At 44.4% G+C, this 20,344-nt stretch overlaps 1 protein-coding gene across 2 annotated transcripts in view; it reads right to left on the minus strand.

The window, feature by feature from the left end:
• Cfap52 (cilia and flagella associated protein 52) overlaps positions 1 to 20,344 on the minus strand; it is a 39,942-nt gene that overhangs the window by 13,000 nt on the left and 6,598 nt on the right. For both annotated transcript variants that reach the window (XM_051167835.1, XM_051167836.1), the window contains exons 2-8: positions 18,498 to 18,697; positions 17,838 to 17,974; positions 13,875 to 14,003; positions 10,655 to 10,754; positions 9,718 to 9,834; positions 3,629 to 3,729; positions 2,713 to 2,883 (exon numbers count right to left, since the gene is read on the minus strand). In XM_051167835.1, the coding sequence (XP_051023792.1) occupies positions 2,713 to 2,883; positions 3,629 to 3,729; positions 9,718 to 9,834; positions 10,655 to 10,754; positions 13,875 to 14,003; positions 17,838 to 17,974; positions 18,498 to 18,697 (955 nt within the window). The remainder of the gene's footprint in view (positions 1 to 2,712; positions 2,884 to 3,628; positions 3,730 to 9,717; positions 9,835 to 10,654; positions 10,755 to 13,874; positions 14,004 to 17,837; positions 17,975 to 18,497; positions 18,698 to 20,344) is intronic.

Here is a 20,344-nt window from a genome sequence, read left to right on the forward strand (position 1 = left end):
AGGCAGGCAGATCGCTATGAGTTTGAGGCCAGCCTGGTCTACAAAGTGAGTCCAGGACAGCCAAGGCTACACAGAGAAACCCTGTCTCGAAAAACCAAAAAAAAAAAAAAAAAAATCGACAGTAAAACAAAAAGAACCAAGTGGATCCCTTCTGCACACTCAGAGTTGAAATTAGGTAGCAAAGAAGAACTCCTAATAGTCATTCTGTAACCTCCACATGTGCACCATGGCACAGATGCAAATGTACATGCGCACATGCTCACACTCATGCTGGAACACACTCTCTCTCTCTCTCTCTCTCTCTCTCTCTCTCTCTCTCTCTCTCATTCAAAAAATTAACAAAGTATTAAAAACAACAAAGAAAATGAAGCCATGCAAAACCCAAATAGGCTTGCATTTACATAAAATTGAAGATATAGATTTTTTAAAAATATCATTACAGAGGCTTGAGGAATGGCTCCATGGTGAGGAACATATGATTCTCTCTTCCAGAGAACTTGAGTTTGGTTCCTAGCATTCAAGTTGGGTAGCGTCTTTTCTGGTGTATGAGATGACTGGGCATATAAGATGGCCCCCAGCTTTTCCAGTGAAAATATAGAGGTTTTTTTGAATATACTCACCGTATAAGACTACCCCTCTTCCAACGCACACCCTGCGCAGCAGGCTCTGGCATGCGTCTATTTGCAGGCATGGCAATAAATGCCGGCAGAGAGCCAGTGCCAGTCTACACTGCCCCTTTAAGGCATGCTCCACACTCAACCTGAGAACACTCAGCCCTCTGAGTTGATGGGCGGGTTCTGGTAGAGAGCCAATCCACGCTCACGTTCTCCTCCTCGGGGTGCAGGAAGATGTGTGCAGCTTGCTCCTCCCTGGCTTATTCTCCCCTCACAGAGCGCGGAACGGGCCATGGCACCCCCCACTATATACACCGGACATATGAAGCAAGGGGAAGCAAGCTGAAGATTAAGTACCTGGTTTATAAGATGACCCCCAACTTTGGCACAGATTTTTCAGGGGTTAAAAAGCCATGTTATATGCCAGAAAATATGGAGTTTACAACCTTCAGGGCTAGGAGGTCTGATACCTTCTTCTGGCCTCTGTGGGTACACACACACACACACACACACACACACACACACACACACACGAGAGAGAGAGAGAGAGAGAGAGAGAGAGAGAGAGAGAGAGAGAGAGAATAAAATCTTTAAATATATCCTTATAAAAATCACTAAACCCAGAAAATGTTATAGCCTTGTTCCATAAAACTCCTTAGCAATAGGGAAAATTGAACCTGGTAAGAAAGTGACCCACTTTCCAATAAAAATTCACTTTAGTGGGAAGCATCAGCTCTCCCCGTTAGAAAAACTGGAAAACCTCCACCCAAAGGACTGGGAACCAAAGCTGACGCTCATTACGTCAGGCACTGAGTCCTGAAATAGGCTTGCATCTGTAGAACAATGGTCTCATGGCCGAAGTTCAAGCTAAACACAGGAAACTCAGTGCAAACAGTGTCTGTCCAACTTCAAGGAACATACTTTCCAAATATGATAACGTACTTCAAAACTAAGTAGTGCCACATGATGACTCAAAGTCCTCTCCCCCCCCCCTTTTAAGATTTATTTATTATGTATACAATGTTCTGCCTGCAGACCAGTAGAGGGCACCAGATCTCATTATAGATGGTCGTGAGCCAGCATATGGTTTCAGGGAATTGAACTCAGGACTTCTGGAACCTGGTGGCACTCAGAGGAAGGATAGCAGGCTACCAAGAAGAGACTTGATATCCTATGAGCATATTCAGGGGGAGGAAGTCCCCATCAGGCACAGTCATAGGGGAGGGGAGTAGGGGGAAAATGGGAGGGAGGGAGGAATGGGAGGATACAAGGGATGGGATAACAATTGAGATGTAATATGAATAAATTAATAAAATATATTAAAAAAATATTCCAGCCAGCCTTCAGTGTGTGAGGCCCCATCTTAACAGTTTGAGAAAAGATACTTCTGTGACCCCCCCCTCCCAGATGTCATTGAAGAAACACAGAAAAGCTCTCCTGAATGTGCCCTTTCCATGACAGATTTACTTAAGAAGGCCGTGTTTTACATTTATTTACTTTCATATGTGCATGTGCTTTCAACTGTAGCAGGTGTGTGGAGGTTGGACGGCGATTTGTGGGCTATGTTCTGGTGCTCTATCGTGCGGGTGCAAGGGAGCATTTAAACTCAGCTTGTCAGGCAACTGCCTTTATCCAATGACCGTCTCATCTGCCCAAAATCCAGCATTTTAAAAAACATCTAAAACAGAGGAAGGAAAACCAATGTAACTGCATGGTGAAGCCAATTAAAAAAAAAAATCCATCAGAAGGCTGAAGAGATGGCCAGCCGTTAGGAGAACTAATTGGCTGCTGTTCCAGAAGAGCCTGGTGCATTCCTGACACCCACAGCAGTCTGCGATTCCAGTCCCAGGCATCTCATGTCCTCCTCTGGCCTCTTCAGGCACTGCATGCAATGTGGTACACAGACATACATACACAGGAAACATCCATACCCTAAAAATGAACAAATCTTTCTAGGTCCAATAAAAATAATTTAGTACCCTTAGAAAGTTTGGTTAGGAAAATAATTATAGTCATGAGCCTTGAAAGCACTTGAATAAAATAAAACGATCCCTTCACATGCTGCACCAAATGTCTACACTCAAACATTTCTACTCACAACGGAAAGACAATGTCCTGGACAGCTTCAAAGTGACAAGTGGCGATGAGAGTCTCTTTGAAATCGGTGAAGTTAACACGGTAGATGTGTGATTCTTCTGTTCCCACAAAGAACTGGTGTCCCTCTCCCCGGAGCGTGATAGACGTGATAGCACCTTGCAGCTGAATTTTCCTTTGGGAAAAAGCACAAAGGTGAAGCGGAGTCAGTCAGCCAGCAAGCGTTTGCCCATCTGATTGCAGAGGACACAAGCCAGCCATGAGGGCATGGGACAGGCCCTCAACGAAGTGACACAGTTGGGAAGGTTGGAGTTATTCATGTGAGTTGCACACCCGTGATCAGGAGGGAGGGGCTTGTCAGTGTAGGTTAAAACTGTCATGGAAATGTGGTCTGAAATGGTTTGTACAAGGCAGGCAGGATCATGGGTACAAACAACCAGGGCAACCCATTTCTGAAAAGATAACTTGAAAAATTAGGGGTAGACGGTGTGCTCCTGGTACCAAAGCCCAGTATAGTGCACAAAGTTATGTACTTATGGGAAAGAATAGTGTGCCTCTGGGTTGAAAAGAATGACTTAGGTTTGGTTTAACATGAGCCTTTTCACAGGAAAGAAACTTCTACCCTTGTGATTCCAGCTATGCATTTAATAGCAAGATGAAAGTCTTTAACTGGACAATGCTTTTCTTTTAAAGAGGCTTCACTGTGTAGCCCAGAGTGGCTTGGAATTCTATGTAGAACTTGCTGGCCTCGAACTCACAGAGATCCACCTGCCTCTGCCTCCTGAGTGCTGGGATTAAAGGGGTGAGCCACAATGCCTCGCAAATATGGCTCTTTCAATGTCATTTAGTTGTTGGCTTTAAGTGGATCTCTCAACAGTGGGTCTCTGCCTATCCCAGCCCTGAAGGGGTCCAGAACTTACTTGATGGGTTTGTAGTTGGGGCTTTTACAGAAGACCAGCAAGCCTGCTCCAGAGCCAACCAATAAACCACCCATCTTCAGGCACCTGATAGCTGACACTCCCTAGGGGGAGAAATGATACCATGAAAGGACCAAAGGGTTTTGTCATGAAAAAACCAAAAACAAACAAACAACAACAACAATAAAAACCAATGCAACACCTGACGCAAGGGAGCATGCTAAGGCCACGTCAAGGAGGCACATGTGTACCTCCACGTTGGCCAAGAGCATTGAATGCCAACCACAAGTTCATGTCTTAGGAAGTAGCCTTCAAGAAGTAGAGACTATTCACCATCCTTCCTCCCTAAGGTCACCTGTGCATTTGAACATCCTGAGTTTTGATGTTCATATATCCATCCACTCTAGCTCAGTTATGGCAGGAGACATGAGCACAGCCTCAGCAAACTAGTTCTTTGGTTGCCATGGCTCCCACCGGAACTTAATTCATATAAAGGCAGGGTCCAATATAACATCCAAATACATACAGCACAGGAGATTTCTTTGGTGACTATACTGTCTGAGTTAAGGCATACAACATACAATCTTAGCAATAGTTGGAAACACATTGAAAATTCCAGACAGTCAAGCACTCAGGGAGGCAGAGGCAGGTGCATCTCTGTGAGTTCCAGGGTAGCCTGGTCTGCAAAGCAAGCTCAGGACAGCCAAGGCTACACAGAGAAATCCTGTCTTGGAAAAAAATTCCAGTCATATGGAGGAACGGTGGCCAGTTCATAGGATGCTCTATAAGGTTCTAATTTCAAGTGTGCACGAGTGCCGTGGTTTGAGTGTGCACCCCAATGCAACACTGCTGGGAAGTAGAGCCTTATGATTAGCTCATGAACCAGGCGTGATGGCACACACCTTTACTCCCAGCAACTGGGAGCCAGAAGCAGGTGGATCTCTGTGAGTTCCAGGCCATCCAAAAGAAAACCCTATCCTTAAAAAAAAAAAAAAAAAAAAAAAAAAAAAAAAAAAGCCTCTCCTCCCATGGATGGTATTGGTTATAAAGAGTGGTTTATCATTAAAAGTGAATTTAGCTCAACACAGAAATGCTGTCTGTGCTTCTAGCTCCTTGGAAGGCTCAGGGAGGAAGGCCACTTGATCCCCAGATTTAGGGAAAAAGTGACTCTTGCTTTTTCACGGTCAGTTATCTTTATGCCCTGCCATCCCTCGCGGGATGATGTAGCCCACTGTCCTTCACCAGATGCTAATGCTGAGCTTTGAAAAGCCCCAGCCTCTGAGGTCATGACTGAATGAACTTCCACTATTTACAAACCACCCAGTCTCCAGCATTCTGTTATAGCTATGCAAAACCAACCAAGACAATGGCTCATATTTTATTTGAAAACATTCAACATCTAGAGTTAGTGACTTAATAAGTTTATGTCTTTTATTTTCTTTCATTTTTTAAAAAAATTTTTTTTATTTCTTTTTTTATTTTTGAGACAGGGTTTCTCTGTATAACAACCCTGCCTGTTCTAGACTTGCTTTGTAGACCAGGCTGGCATTGAACTCACAGAGATCCACCTGCCTCTGCCTCTGCCTCCTGAGTGCTGGAATTAAAGGCATGCACCACCACACTGCTTATGTCTTAATGAGTTTTGAGGGCTGGGCTTATAGCGTAGGGATTGGAGTGCTAGAAGGCACAAGGCCCTGGGTTTAATCCCCAGCATCATAAGAAAAAAAAAACCACAAAACAAAACCCAAAGCCCTGAGTTTGAATATTGAAAAATAAACATACCCTTTCAAGTTTCTTTTTTTCTTTTTTTTTCTTTTTTCTTTTTTTTTTTTTTTTTTTTTTTGTTTTTCGAGACAGGGTTTCTCTGTGTAGCCTTGGCCATCCTGGACTCACTTTGTAGACCAGGCTGGCCTCGAACTCACAGCGATCCGCCTGCCTCTGCCTCCCGAGTGATGGGATTAAAGGCGTGCGCCACCACACCCGGCTGTCCTTTCAAGTTTCTTTAAGCTAGATTTTGCCTGTTCTGACTTGAAAGGCATTCCACTGCCTCTGAGAAGAAAAGCAAAGGCTGGAGAATGAGACAGCAGAGGTGGCACTTGTGTGCTTTATTTAGCAGACATGTCTTCGCCAAATATGTTCCCACTCTGTGGCTTGCCCTCTCAGTCTCCTAGTGATGCCTTTTGCAGAGCTCAAACTCCGTATTAACAAGGCCTACGCGTATGAACTCTGCAGTGGCTGTGAACGTCGTCAATTTGACTACATCTGGAATCATCTGAGACCCAACAGATCGTCACGCCCAGCAGATGCCCACACCCGCAAAGGGTTTTCTTGATTGGGTCAGTTCAGATAAGACGACCAGCTCTAATCTGGGCCACACCTTCTGGTGGCAGCCCATATTAAAGGACAGAGGAAAGGGGTTTTGTTTTGGTTTGGTTTGTTTTTTGTTTTTGTTTTTGTTTTGCTTGCTTGCTTGCCCTCACGTAGGCTGGCAAGTTCATCTTACTCTGCTCCTGAGGCGTTGCTTTGCTGGTATTAGGGCCCACTTCTTCCAGACTCTGGCGCAGAATGAGGACTTTTAGCTCCCTAGGACCACTTGGGACGCCATCACCAAGTTGGGACTGCTGAGACGACCATTCTGTCCCTTGAGAGCCCTGACTAGCATAGCATTTTCCTGGTTGTGTTTTACATGTTGTGTTTAAAATGTCATCAGTAAACCCTAGGTCATGGTATCCTTTACCTAGACTATCTTCTGTAAGCTTTATGTTTTATATTTAGCTCTGTGTTCCATTTTGAGTTCATCTGTAAAGGGTTAAAGTCGGTGTTCGGATTGCTGGGTAAGTTTTTGGTTTGCGGTACATGTTTTGAACAAATGGGCATCCACTTGTGTCCAGCGTCATTTGTAGGAACTGTCCTTTCTCCATTGAATCATCTCTGTTACTCTGCCAGACAATGCTAAGAATTCTTGTGCAGGTCTATTTCTGAGCTATTGATTTCACCTGTCTACTTTTTTTCATTAAAAACCGCCCTGTCTTTATTACTGTAGACTTCTGCTAAGCTCTGGAATCGGGCACTCGAACTCCTCTGACAGCTCTTCGGTGCTATGCTGGCCGCTCTGGATCCTTTGCAGCTTTTTTTTTTTTTTTTAAATCACTGATGGAGTCAGTTTCTCCAGCAGCTTTAATTAACTCTGGGTTTAGGTCATGATTACATTAAATCTGTAAATCCAGTTGGAAGAACTGGCTTCCAGTGTGTGTGTGTGTGTGTGTGTGTGTGTGTGTGTGTGTGTGTGTGTGAGAGAGAGAGAGAGAGAGAGAGAGAGAGAGAGAGAGAGAGAGAGAGAGATTTAACAGACTCTCATGTAACTCAAGCTGGTTTTGAACTCACAACATAGCCAAAGATAATTGTGAACTGCTGATACTTCTGCCACCGCCTCCCAAGTGTTAGAAGTCCAGGTGTGAATCCACCAATGCAAGAACTAACACTTAAACAATAGTATTGCCTCCCTATCCACGAACACACACTACCTCTCTATTATTTCTTCTCTGATTACTTTCATCTGTCGTCTCATTGAGACCTTGTAAAACCATCCTGTTTTCATTATTACATCACCGTCACGGCCAGCTTCTTCTAAGGTAGCACTGTTTATCAATGGCCTGATTTTAAACCATGATACTTCTTTGCCTTTCTCTTTAGGGATCAACTGTTTAAGTAGAGTTTCAAAAGCAGTAACTGTCCAAGGCCCTTTGATTTTCCAACAAGGCATCTTCAGTACCACTGCTCATCTTTTCATCCCTCCAGCAATCTTTTCTTTCCAACCGTGTGAAGGCTGAGCTGGAGTCACTGCTTTGTGGGACTTAACCATCCCTCTTAAGATGGATGACCAGCATGGCAAGAATTGGGAGGAGGCTGAAATGCTGGAGGTTTGAGAGGCGCTTCCATAGCCAGCATCTGCTGTGTGGAGGCTTAGCCCCTAAGTGCTGTCAGGCATTAAAAACAAAACAAAAAAGAAGAAGCCTGGTACAAAATACCTTCCAACAACAGACACCAGGCTTCTTCTTTTTTGTTTTGTTTTTAACGTCTGACAGCACTTGGGGACAAAACAAATGGATTGATCTAGAAATTATTATAATGAGTGAGTTCACCCAGAAGCAAAAAGAGACAAACGGTATATACTCACTTATATCAAAACACTAGTCCAAGGGATACGTACCATGAAAAACTTTACTTACCAAGAAAGTGGGTCAGAGGAGAGGACATCCTATTGAGACTTTAGGCGAGAGTAGCATGGAAGAACAGGGAAATAGTAGGACCCACAGGGTCCTGGAAACCTACAAGAAGAACTTTATGACAGGCAGATCTGGGTCCTGGGGTCCTTCTCAAACTAAGGCATCAGCCAAGGAGAATATAGGCATTAAACTTCGAACTCCTACCAAGACCTAGCCGACGATCATGATATTCTCCACCGTTGAGTGGAGAGTGAGATCTGACTCTCACACGAACTCTGGTGCCCCTTTTCTGACCACGTCCCCTGGATGGGGAGACCTGGCGGCACTCAGAGGAAGGATAGCAAGTTACCGAGAAGAGACTCGATATTCTAAGAGCATATATAGGGGGAGGAGGTCTCCCCCAATCACAGACATAGGGGAGGGGAGAAGGGGGGAAGTGGGAGGGAGGGAAGAATGGGAGGAAACAGGGGAAGGGCTAACAATCGAGATGTAATATGAATAAATTAATAAAAATGGAAAGAAAAAAAAGACTGTAAGCCAGGAAAATAAAAGAATGTCACATATAAAAATAAATAAATAAATTCACTTGCATATTCAGAAGAAGAAGAAGAAGAAGAAGAAGAAGAAGAAGAAGAAGAAGAAGAAGAAGAAGAAGAAGAAGAAGAAGAAGCCATGCCTAGCCGTAGTTTTCAAGCAGTGTCCTCAGGTGGCCTTTCGAGACCTAGCAGGCCTTGGAAATGGTAGAGCCCTACGCCAGGTCTCCCTTTCCTCTCATTGGCCTTGTTTTATCTGCTTAGTATTAGAATCTGTCTCCCCTAAATAATTTGAAAACCGTTGCTCTAGGTGCTTTGATTCTCCTACAGAATTATTTGTAAATACGCCTCTATCTGTAGTATCTGCATCATGGCCTCTTCCCAGTTTTGTGGATTTCTTTAAAAGCTTGACTGTTAAATGATAATGTTTTTATTAAGGAAACTGACATTTCCCCCAAGAGGATGGCACAGTATTTCAGTTCCTTGAGGATGTCTGTTAAGTGGGGGAGTAGCTGTGCTTCCACAGGAGCCATCTGTTCTGATAAGGGAAGTGAGACAGGCAGGTGTGGGACTTAGCACACAAACCTTCCACCTCAGCCCTTGGAACTTCCTGGGCGCGTCAGAGATGGTGGTCCTTATTGTGTAGAGTCTTCACTCGGTGTGGGCCTTTGGCTTTTGTTTAAATGTTAGCATTGCTTACTGGAGTTTTGACAAGAACTGTTGAAACTTCAGCAACTACACACTTCTGATTTCTTGTTCTCGTGAATGACTTTTGGCAGCACCTCTGAGACTACAACCTGAGATCCCAGCTATTAGAGTTGAACACACACACACATTCTCTCTCTCTCTCTTCTCTCTCTTTCTCTCTCTCTCTCTCTCTCTCTCTCTCTCACACACACACACACACACACACACACACATTCTCATATTCTCTCTCTCTCTCTCACACACACACACACACATATGCACATGCTTATAGATTAAAAAAAAAAAAACCCACACCTCTCTCATAGATGGCAACGGGACTAGAACCAATATAGTTTCAAATAATAAAAGAAACAGATCTTGCACTTTAAAGAGAGGGAAATGAGCAAGGTACTGATACCTTAGAATGGCACCTAGGAATGGCTCTGACCTGAAGAGAAGCAGGGAGCAGGGCTTGGTTAACCAGCCAGTGCAGCTTGGCCAAGCTGACTTGGGTGTGGCTTTGCATCCATTGCTAATTTGCCTCCCACCCACCCACCAGACTTTTCCTTAACAAAAGTCTGTGCTGTCAGTTGAGGGAAGGAAATGGGAGGGAGGGAGGGATCATACTGTGATGGGTTTTACTCACCAAGCTGAATTTGTCCTTCACAGGCCCAGTGTCTGCCAGCAGTTTGGTCTTGGGGTTCAGTTTTAGAATATCCCCGGTCGTGGTACCGAGGTAGAAAAAGCTGTCATCGCTGGCCATCTAGGAGGCACAAAGCAGAAACCTGAAGACCCGAGTGTCCCCGGTGGTCTATGAAGCCACAGTTAGGGAGGAGATGAAATTCCATAATGACTGACAAAGAAACTCATGGTAACATCTGTCTGCTAAGACTCAAGGGTAGGTCAACACAGATGTGAGAGGAACAGAGACAGGGCCATCCGCAGCTGGAGGCGGTGTTGGACTAGGAATTGTACTTGACTCTCATTTGGGTCTGGTGCTAACGTGTATGACCAGTGCCAACTGTGAGTCACTCCAAAGGGCTCTTAGGATAGAGATGTGCTTCTCTGAGGATACACATTTGCTTTGTCTTATAGTGTCCAAAGGCTACGTTCATAAAAAGGACTATGCATTAAAGAGGAGGAATACATCAATGGACCAACCAGAGAGTTCTATGAATGAATTGTGTATCCACATTCAAACATACTAATAATGTCTCTTTGTGAAAGAATCTGCATTTCAGCAATGCATTTTGCCATCAGAAACCTTATTTCCAAAGGAAAAAAAACAGCAGTGGCGGCAGAGGGTGGTTCTGTATGCTCTCGGCATCACCTGGCTGTGCTGCTTTCCCCAGGCCAGGCTGTGAGTGTTTGGTGACAGCTCAGGTCTCGGTAAAATGGGACCTCTAGGTGATGCACAGCTCCTTCCCAGCTGTGGTGCTCCCTTTGAGCTGTACCTCCTCCTCCTCCTCATTTCTTGCTCCCTAGCCTGGCTCAGTGCACACACCCCACCCCTGCTCAGGGACGGTTGCAGGTGCTTGCACTAATGGCCACTTGATGCGACAGCACTTGAGGTGGGTACCTACTCCAGTACTCAGGACAATTCTTTTCATCTGTCCCGTTTGGCACTCGGTTGGCCAGATTTTTCTGTTTGGGAGATCCAGTTCCCACACTCGAATTGTCCCACTACAAAGGGAAAAAAATCACAGTCAAATGGGCACCCTTTTAATCATTGCGTCATATCTCTTTAAGGTATTTGCTCCATCTTGAAGGAGAAGCCGAAAAGAGGAGAGAGAAACATTTTTTTGAGGAGTTTTACTCTTTTAGCCCACTGTACACTTTGAGAACTTTCCACTCAATCTCACGGCTACCCTGAGAGGTAGGCTATGGTGCCTGACTCTCCGAGTGAGGTGATGCAGACCGAGCTTGTGTACGACCCAATAGGACTCACACTCAGCACTGTCACACACTGAAGTGTGTTCTCTTCCCACTGTACTGAAAATAAGCATGCATATAATCAAGCAAACAAGCCAGGCATGGCACAGCCTTTACTGTCAACATGTAGGACACAGAGGCAGGCAGATCTCTCAGTTTGAGGCCAGCCTGGTCTACATAGTAAGTTCCCGGATGGCTAAGGATACATAGTGTGGTCCTGTCTCAAAGATGAATTAATTAATCATGCAAACAAATGTAGAACAAACCAGAGTTTTTTCATTTTCAGTCTTTTCCTCTTATTATTGACATATTAAAATATACTTATGACATATAGCTTCTTTTAATGTATATGCTGTGGAATGGTTAAATTAAACTACTAAGCACATGCATTACCTTACTTATCTCTTCCTAGTAAGAACACTTGAAACCCACTCCCAGCAACCTTCAGTGTTAACATATGCTGTGTGCACGTCCGTTATGAAGTATTGATATTGTGATGTGTACTCTCCTGAGTGTCCATCAGCAGATGAATAGGTGAAGACAGTGTGCATACACACAAAGGAAAACTGCTCAGCCTTAAGCAAGGTGGACATCTGGAGAGCATCGTGCGAGCTGGACTGAGCCAGGCACAGAAAGACAAATATTGGCTGATCTCATTCACGTGGAATCTACATGGAATGCACCAGAGTCTGGCGTGGGAGAGGGAGAGCGGAAGACGTTTGTTCCGGACACCAGATCTCAGTCAGGGAAAAGTAAGTCAAGGTGTTCAGCTGCGTAGAAACGTTTAAAAGTGTGGCTTTTTTGTTTTTGTTTTTTTCTTTTAGAGGCGGGATCTCATGTAGTCCAGGCTAGCCTCAAATTCACTGTGTAACTAAGGCTAGCCTTAAAACTCCTGCCACTGCTTCCCAAGTGTGGGGGTCACGGGCGTGCTCCTTGCTTAATGGAGGATATTTTAATTTGGAGATTCCTGTCTCCAAGGAAAGAGAGATGAGATTAAGTGAGTGAAATTGTAAGTTAGTGATCAAAGCAGCACTTGCTATGCGTCTGGCACTTCACGGCCATATAGTTGAGTTCATCTAAATTCACAACTCTGTTATAATAATTACAATACCAAGGCGAATAGAATCAAAGTACATCATGTGAAATCCTCAAGATTAGTAAAAGTATTATAAAAAAAATTATAAAGAATTCTGCCAACATCTCAAATCAGAGAGTATTAATTAGAATAGAATATGCCAACTTTTGTTTTGCTTTATTTTTAGCCTACAGAAATTATAGACATAGTAAATGCTCAAGAAATATTTAAATGTATTCTTTCAAAGGAGAGAGAGAGAGAGAGAGCACATGAGCACCGGGCCATCGCCTGACTAGTAGATCTCACATGGATGCTGAAGCACTTGGGTGTTTGGGCTGTCTCAGGGAGATCATACAGTAAAGTACACAAAAGCATGATTGTGACAGAGAAACCAGAAATCCCGGTGTCACAACAGAAATCTCAGTTAAGAATGTGGACATTCCCAGTACTGGTGTCACATGAAGTTGAAGCCAGTTTGGAATACAGATGACCCCCAAAAACATTGTTTCCTATGAAACGTCCAGTGTGAATTTGGAGAAACCTTGCCTACAGACATTGGAACGAACAGATTGTTGCCTTCAGCCGCTAAGGAACCGAGGAGCCCAGATCCAGGAAAACAAAGAGTCGAGCTGCTCTGCAGGCCAGACCAGGGGCTGCAGAGCTTCAGTCTGGGTAGGAAGAGCGGGTAGGGTTCTGACGTGATTTGCCTGACAGGGGAGGGCTTTTATGGCTGCCAAGGAATTTACCATTTACCACCTCTCAGTAAGTCCTTCCTCACTCAGCCATGGAATAAACACAGCTTGTGTGCCCCAAGGTAGGGACAGGCAACATCACAGAGGGAGAGCAGCATGGATGCTTCACTCTGGCAGGGGAAGGAACCGACTGTCATACCCTTCATGTGTGAGAGATGGCAGAGGGATTGCAAAGACAGTTTGACTGAACTCCTTCTGTCTTAGAGTTTACGATTTCTTCCCTTACATCTGGTGGATGGTGTGGGAAAGGATGCTTTTATATCTGCTCCACCTTCCCTTCAGGGCACCAAGCAGGGCTCTGCTTGCCAATTCGTAAATTAATTGACGCTGTGGGATGGATGCAGGGTGTGTTCAGATGTTCAGCTCGCTCGCCATAAGCTGGCTGAAGCTGACCCTACCCGAGTTATGTCCTGTGGCTAATAGTTTAAACATTTGCAATATCTTGGCATGGTTCTTCTTTTTTTTTTTTTTTTTTTTTTTTTCAAAATATCACTTCATTAGACCTAAATCAAGAGCAGGTGGTAAGAAATACCAACCAGGAAGTAAATTCATGTAGTTGTGCAAATTACTTGGCAAGCATGGATCAAAAATCAATTGTGTCTTTTTAGTGACAAAAACGAATCCTAAGAAGAGTTCCGGGCCAGTGAGGTGGTCATGGGTAAAGGAGCTTTGCTGCCAAGCCCAGTTCAAACCTCAGCACCTATATGATGGAAGAGAAGATTCCTGGAAGTTGGCCTTTGACCTCCAGATGCTAGCATGGTCACATACATACAGTACATAAATAAATGTAATGAATTTTTTTAAAAGAACAGTTTAACCATTCAGCAGAATCTTTCCTCAATAGCATTTTCAAAGAAACATACTTAAAATACATCCAGCTGAAAGGTTTTTTTTCAGTGCTTACAAAAATTACAATGTAAGGCATTTGTCCAAGACTCAAGACATATCCCTCCCCTGCCCCCACACCCGGACCGACACAAACGTGTTTTCTGTGCAGGTGATGTGATAATCCATGAGTCTGGCATTTACACTGTGCAGACTTACTTTCCAGCAGTGACAAACATCTCATCTCGGCACCTAGAGTAGACCACGCTGGTGGCATTGCCGACATTGAGGCCTGCCGCGGGGCTGCCACAAATGGCATCTCTTTTGGCTATGCTCCAAACCACCACACTGCCAAATAAGAAGGGGAAAGGTCACCCAAGAGGAGAAATCAGACTTTCAAAGTTAACAACTGTTTTAGTGGTTCTAGGAAGAAAAAGAACAAAAGGAAATGTTACTAAGAAGGAAACACAAATACTGCACTCCGTCTCTCCTCTCCTGACCCCCAAGCACCTCCAATCAATCACACTGCTTTGTAGAAGACAAATGTGTGATGCCTTAAAATCTTGAAGGAAAATGATTCTGGGGCTGAAAGCCAGTGACCCTGTCAATCAAGGCATTTCAGACACACAAGCATCAAAGCATGCAAGCATTCATTCCATGTAAAATTCTTCCTTGGGGCTGGAGTTTAAGGGGTTAAAAGCACTTGCTGCTCTTCCAAAGGACGGCGGTTTGGCTACCAGCACCCACCTCCGGTGTCTTACAACCTCCTGGTACTCACTCCGTGGGACCCAAGACGGCCTCTCATTGCCTGTACTGACTCTTTAAAAAAAAACCAAAACAACTTTTCTTCCAATCTGGTGTGGCGGCACAGGCCTATTAACCCCAGCACTCAGGGAGGCAGAGGCAGGTGGATCTCTGTGAGTTCGAGGCCAGCCTGGTCTACAAATCGAGTCCAGGCCAGCCAACGCTACACAAGAGAAACCTGTCTTGAAAACCAACAAACAAAACCCAAACTTTTTCTTCCCCTAGGCTGTGAGATGGCTCAGGGAGTGAAGGTCACCAAGCTTCCTGGTGACCTGAGTTCAAGTTGTGGGACCCACATGGTGAAAAGAGGATATGGACAAGTTGTTCTCTGATGTCCACATGTGCATTCTAGCACACAGACAGACAGACAGACAGACAGGCAGACAGACAGACACATAGATACATATGTAGTTAGAATTTTTAAATCTTTAAAAATATTTGTAAAACCCAGAATGTTAATTTATTAGGTATCCATAAGGGTAGACATGCATGCAGTCAAAACACTCATAGACAAATAAGTAAATAAATACAATTTTAAAAGAAAGAAACCTATCTCAGTAATGCAATAAAATAGCCGGGAGGGATTAGGTAGGTTGTGGGGAAACAAACATAAACAATGTACAACGAGATATCTATATGGAACTGTCATAATCAAACCCATTATTTCATTTCCTAACTAAAAAAATTAATAAATGATACTAATTCAAGAGTCTTCAGCCAATAAGAGATTCCTTAATGGTGAGGGGATGAGAGGGAAGGTGTGGGGAGACTCACGTGCTTGACTTGCAGATCATCTCTGCAGATGCACACAGATGGTCTAAGTGAGAATGGCCCCCATAGGCTCCTGTGTTTGAGTACTGAGTCCCTGGTTGGTCGAACTATTTTGCAATGATTAGGAGGTATGGCCTAATTAGAGGAGGTATATTATTGTATATCATTGGGGGGGGGGCAGGATTTAAGGTTTCAAAAGACTCAAACCATTCCCAGCGTCTCTCTTGGCCTGTGGTTGTATCTTAAGAAGTAAGTTCTTGGGGCTGGAGAGATGCCTCAGTGGTTAAGAGCACTAACTGCTTTTCCAGAGGTCATGAGTTCAATTCCCAGTAACCACATGGTGGCTCAGGACCATCTATACTGTGATCTGATGCCCTCTTCTGGCCTGCAGGTGTGCGTGCAGACAGAGCACTGTATACATAATAAATAAATATTAAAAAAAAAAAAAAAAAAAAGAAGAAGAAGTAAACTCTTAGCTACTGCTCCAGTGCCATGCCCGTTTGCCTGCTGCCATGTTTCCTGCTGTGGTGGTCATGGACTCTAACTCTCTAAGACAGTAAGCACCAAATTAAGCATTGCTTTTAAATAAGTTGCCTTGGCCAAGGTGTTTTTTTATCACAGCAATTGAAAAGTAACTAAGACAGAATCTGCCTTGCAACAGAAAGACTATGATAATATTGATAAAAAAAATTAGTAAATTAGTTGCAAAATATAAAATGTGTATGTAGAAAAGCACAACGTGGAATGTTCTCCACTGTGTACTGCAGTTTTCGTCCTCCCTCCAGCACCCAGCCAGGAGGACTGGATGACTGGAGCCCTGTGTGAAGCCACCACCCGTCAGAACCCGGCCTTCCTCACCACGGTGACACCATATTTTCCTGGCTCAGTGAAGTTTATCTATTGGTTTCCTCAAACACTAACTTTCTGTAAGCAGATTTTAGATAGTCTAAAGTCAAGCTCGAAGTGACAAAAAGATTAGCAGTTTTTTCAGGGGTGACAATTTCCCCAGACGAGACTTCTAGCACAGGGTAGAGCGAAGGTGGGCTAATGGCCAGTCTCCATGAGACTCTATGAATGGAACTCGTACACTGGGCCTTCTGAGATTTCTTCAGGTGATTCAGTGTGCACGCATGGCTAAGAATAGCTCCTTTAAGCAGAGGTAAGAATACTAACAGAAAATTTCTGGCTATATTTCTTATGAAAAAAAAAAAAAAAAAAACCACTCAAAAGGGACATGGCCCAGAGATGGTGGGAACACTTACAAATGATTACCAAAGTAGCAAAAATCAGGCAAACATCGTCAAACTTCTGTGCGTTTGGGAGGACATAGAACCATATATCTTTGTACACTCGCGATGCTCAAATAAGAAGAACATTGTATACGTAAAAGTAGTTCAAGGTATTAATGTCCATGAACAGCCAGAGCTGAGGGCCTCTTCTGAGCTATTTTTCTCATGGCTTTTTCACACATAAGAGCACACTCAGATGTGTGAAGACCAACAGAGGGCCTGAGAAGGGCCACGACACTGGATGGCTGTAGAAATACACCTGGGAGATTCTACACAAGTTTTATATTATCCTCTACCACTTATGCTCTTTAACACTTAAGTTGGAATATATTTTTCATTGATTGTCCTTCACAACATAATGCTTTTTCTATAGAGGCTGGCCAGAAAATGATGCTTTTGGGTGTGTATATATTTTATATATTTTTTCCAGTTTCATTTTATCTGTGTGTGTGTGTGTGTGTTTTGTCACATATCACTGAGCCCATCAAAGGGCAAAAAAGATCATGACTTGTAGGGCAAGGTAAAAGTAACACTTTTGGGGTCCATGTCACCAGAGTTTGTGTCCCAGCGCTGCCACTTACCACTACTGACTTCAGTTGCTTGCTTGTCACCGGGCACCACTGTTTCCATTCTAAAGGGTAGGTATGAGGCTCAAGTGAGCTACTGCAGTTAAAGCTATCAGCACACACTTTCAACACAGTACATACTCAAAGAACATTAGTCTTTGATAACGACTATTACCATGGTTGTGGTCATGATGTCTTTGACAGTAACGGTTTTTTAATGTAGGTGCACACAATATCATCCAGGAAGATTTTATGACTCCAAGACGCCCCACCCCTCCCACCCCACCCCGAACAATCCATTCAGATTGTCTGTAATTGGGCCATGGCAGCAGTGAGATGGCCAGGTGATGTCCACATGGTGTCAGAGCTAAGGGTCCCTTCATCTCGGCTACTTTTTCTCATGATGTTTTATACAGAACAGCACACTCAGATGTGAGTAGACCAACAGAGGGCCTGGAAAGGCCGAGACACTTCATGTCTGTCACATCTGGTAGAAAATCTGTAAGTATCTGGGCAGCAGTATATGACTTTAATCCCAGCACTTGGGAGGCAGAGGCAGGTGGATTTCTGAGTTCAAGGCCAGCCTGATCTACAAGAGGGTTCTAGGACAGCCAGGGCAACAGAGAGAAAGCCTGTCTCAAAACAAATGGACAAACAGACAAACAACAACAACAACAACTCAACAACAACCTCCCCTCCAAGAGAGAGGGAGAGAGAGAGAGAGAGAAATATAAGTACACCTAATTCATTACCTTCCATCATCAGGACCTCCAAGAGAAACCAAGTACAAATCATTGGGCGAAAAGGCCAGGGCTTCGATTTTGCCCTTGTGCAGTGACAGCCGAGCAATCAGCTCCCTCTTCTTGTAGTCCCACAGGATGATGTCTGCCTGAGGGTGGAGAATTACACTGTCAGACCCTCGACAGACTTTAGCAACAGCTGAAGGGCAGGCTGCTGCTCTTGGGGGAGAAATACTCAATAATGCGACTCCCCCCATGTATTCCACCACTTAGCATAAGCATGACAGACAGCAACCAAACAGGAGCAGATTAAAGCTCAGCCCTTGTGGTCACAAGCTGCAGCATCTGGGGCAAAGATACCAGAATCTTTTGGGGTGGGGATGGGGGGGGGGGGTGGGGGGGGGGTGGGCAGGGCAGCTTGATGAGCTGTGAGCAAGAGAAAGCAAAGCAAAGCGCAAAGGGCCCTGGCAGCAGGGAGATGGGCAGCAGCTGATGTCCATATGGTGTCTGAGCTAAGGGCCCCTCATCTTAGCTACTTTTTCTCGTGACTGTTTTATACATAAATAATGAAGGACGGACAGAGCACAGAGCTAGGAACCCGGCAGCCCGGTGGCTCTTCCCGGGAGGCGCCTTTACGTAAATGTGGCAGCCAATGATTTCCGTTTTATTCACCTTGAACCCCATGAAGGTGACTTGTCCAGAGGCAATATAGTCTCCTTCCTTGGAGATGGCCAAACAGGAGACGTTGTTACCGTGGCCGTGCAGGAAGTTCTGCTCGTGACTGTTTATTGCCTGGATGAGGATGGTGCAGCCCAGCGGGTAGATCAGGTGCTCCTGGTCAGGATGGCATTTGAGGCCACTGGGAACGTGTCCTAAAAGAGAGAGAGAGATTAAAAATAACTATAACCATGTGCCGCTGGGGCTGATTTTTTTTTTTTTAATTACAGTACAAAAGACAACACTTATAAAATAAAGCTTAATTCAAGGAAAACAAGTATCAAATAACAGGTAATTTTATTCCTCGGACAAGAAAACTGGTGTGGAACATCTCTCCTCAGACTTTGATGTGCATAGAACTCCCCCAGGGAGCTGGTTAAAATGACTCGAGTTTGGAGTGAGCTAGGATACCCTCATTTCCAACTAGCTTGCAAAGGGTGCTGATGTTGCCTGGAAACCTCCCTTTGGGTAGCAAGGCGGTACGGTAGATTCTCTAATCCTGAGAGGCATGGATGTATAGGGCACAGGCAGTTTGCTAGAGGGATGACCTACAGGCACAGGGAGAGCGTGGGTTCTTACAGCAAACGTTTAAAGACAAAAGTTTTGCTTGGTTTACTTAGCAGAATGTCCTTCAGGCTCACTCACCATTTTGCAAGTGGCATGATGCTCACCTTTTCAAAGGCTAGGTAACATTACAGTATGTCTGTGTGTGTGTCTCACGCTTTCTTTCTTTTCTTTCTTTTTTTTCTTTCTTTCTTTCTTTTTTTGTTTTTGTTTTTGTTTTTTTTTTTTTTTTGTTTGGTTTTTCGAGACAGGGTCTCTCTGTGTAGCCTTGGCTGTCCTGGACCTGCTTTGTAGACCAGGCTGGCCTCGAATTCACAGCAATCCACCTGCCACTACCTCCCGAGTGCTGGGATTATAGGTGTGCGCCACCACGCCCGGCTTGCCTCATGCTTTCTTTATCCATTTGCCTATTGATGGAATATATACACACACACACACACAATATATATATGGGCAAGGAACATGGTGGTTTAGGTGGTACTTCAAAATGACGGTTTCATTTACTCTGAGTTATTTACCCTGGGCTGGATAGTTTTATGCCAACTTGACAAAAGCTATAGTCGTGTGAGGAGGAGGAACCTCAGCTGAGAAAATCCCGCCACAATACCCAGCTACAGACAAGCCCGCAGAGCATAGTGATCAATAGGGACGGGCACAGCCCATTGTGGGTGGTGCCATCCCTGAGCTGGTGGTCCTGGGTTCTATAAGAAAGCAGGATAAGCAAGTCACGGGGAAGCAAGCCAGTAAAAGCAGCACCCCTCCATGGCCTCTGCACCGGCTCCTGCCTCCGGGTTGCTGGCCTGTTTGAGTTCCTGCCCTGACTTCCTTTGATGGTGAACAGTGAGGTGGAAGAATAAGCCAAATAAGCCCTTTCCTCCCCAAAGTTGCTTTTGATCATGGTGACTTTTTCACAGGGATAGAAAAACCTACGACAGTAACACTGCAGTGTATGCTTGTTGAGACTGTTGACCTTTGGTGTTTTCAGCACATACACACAGGTGTGAAAAACATTAAACATGCTACTCATCAGCTTGGTTGTGGGGATTACTTCACAATACTTCTGCGTATCAGAACATCACTTTGCCCATTTTTAATTTACTTAAAATCTGTCACTCAAATATGTTGCAGTAAGACTCAAGGAAAAAACAAACAACCCGCAACCCACTGTTTTAGTCCTAAACAATGGCAGGTTCTTTGAAGAAGCCGGAGGCCTCCTGTAGTGAGACATCCTTCATAGT

The sequence above is a fragment of the Acomys russatus genome, chromosome 25, assembly GCF_903995435.1.
Source record: "Acomys russatus chromosome 25, mAcoRus1.1, whole genome shotgun sequence".
In the NCBI taxonomy this organism is placed as follows: domain Eukaryota; kingdom Metazoa; phylum Chordata; class Mammalia; order Rodentia; family Muridae; genus Acomys; species Acomys russatus.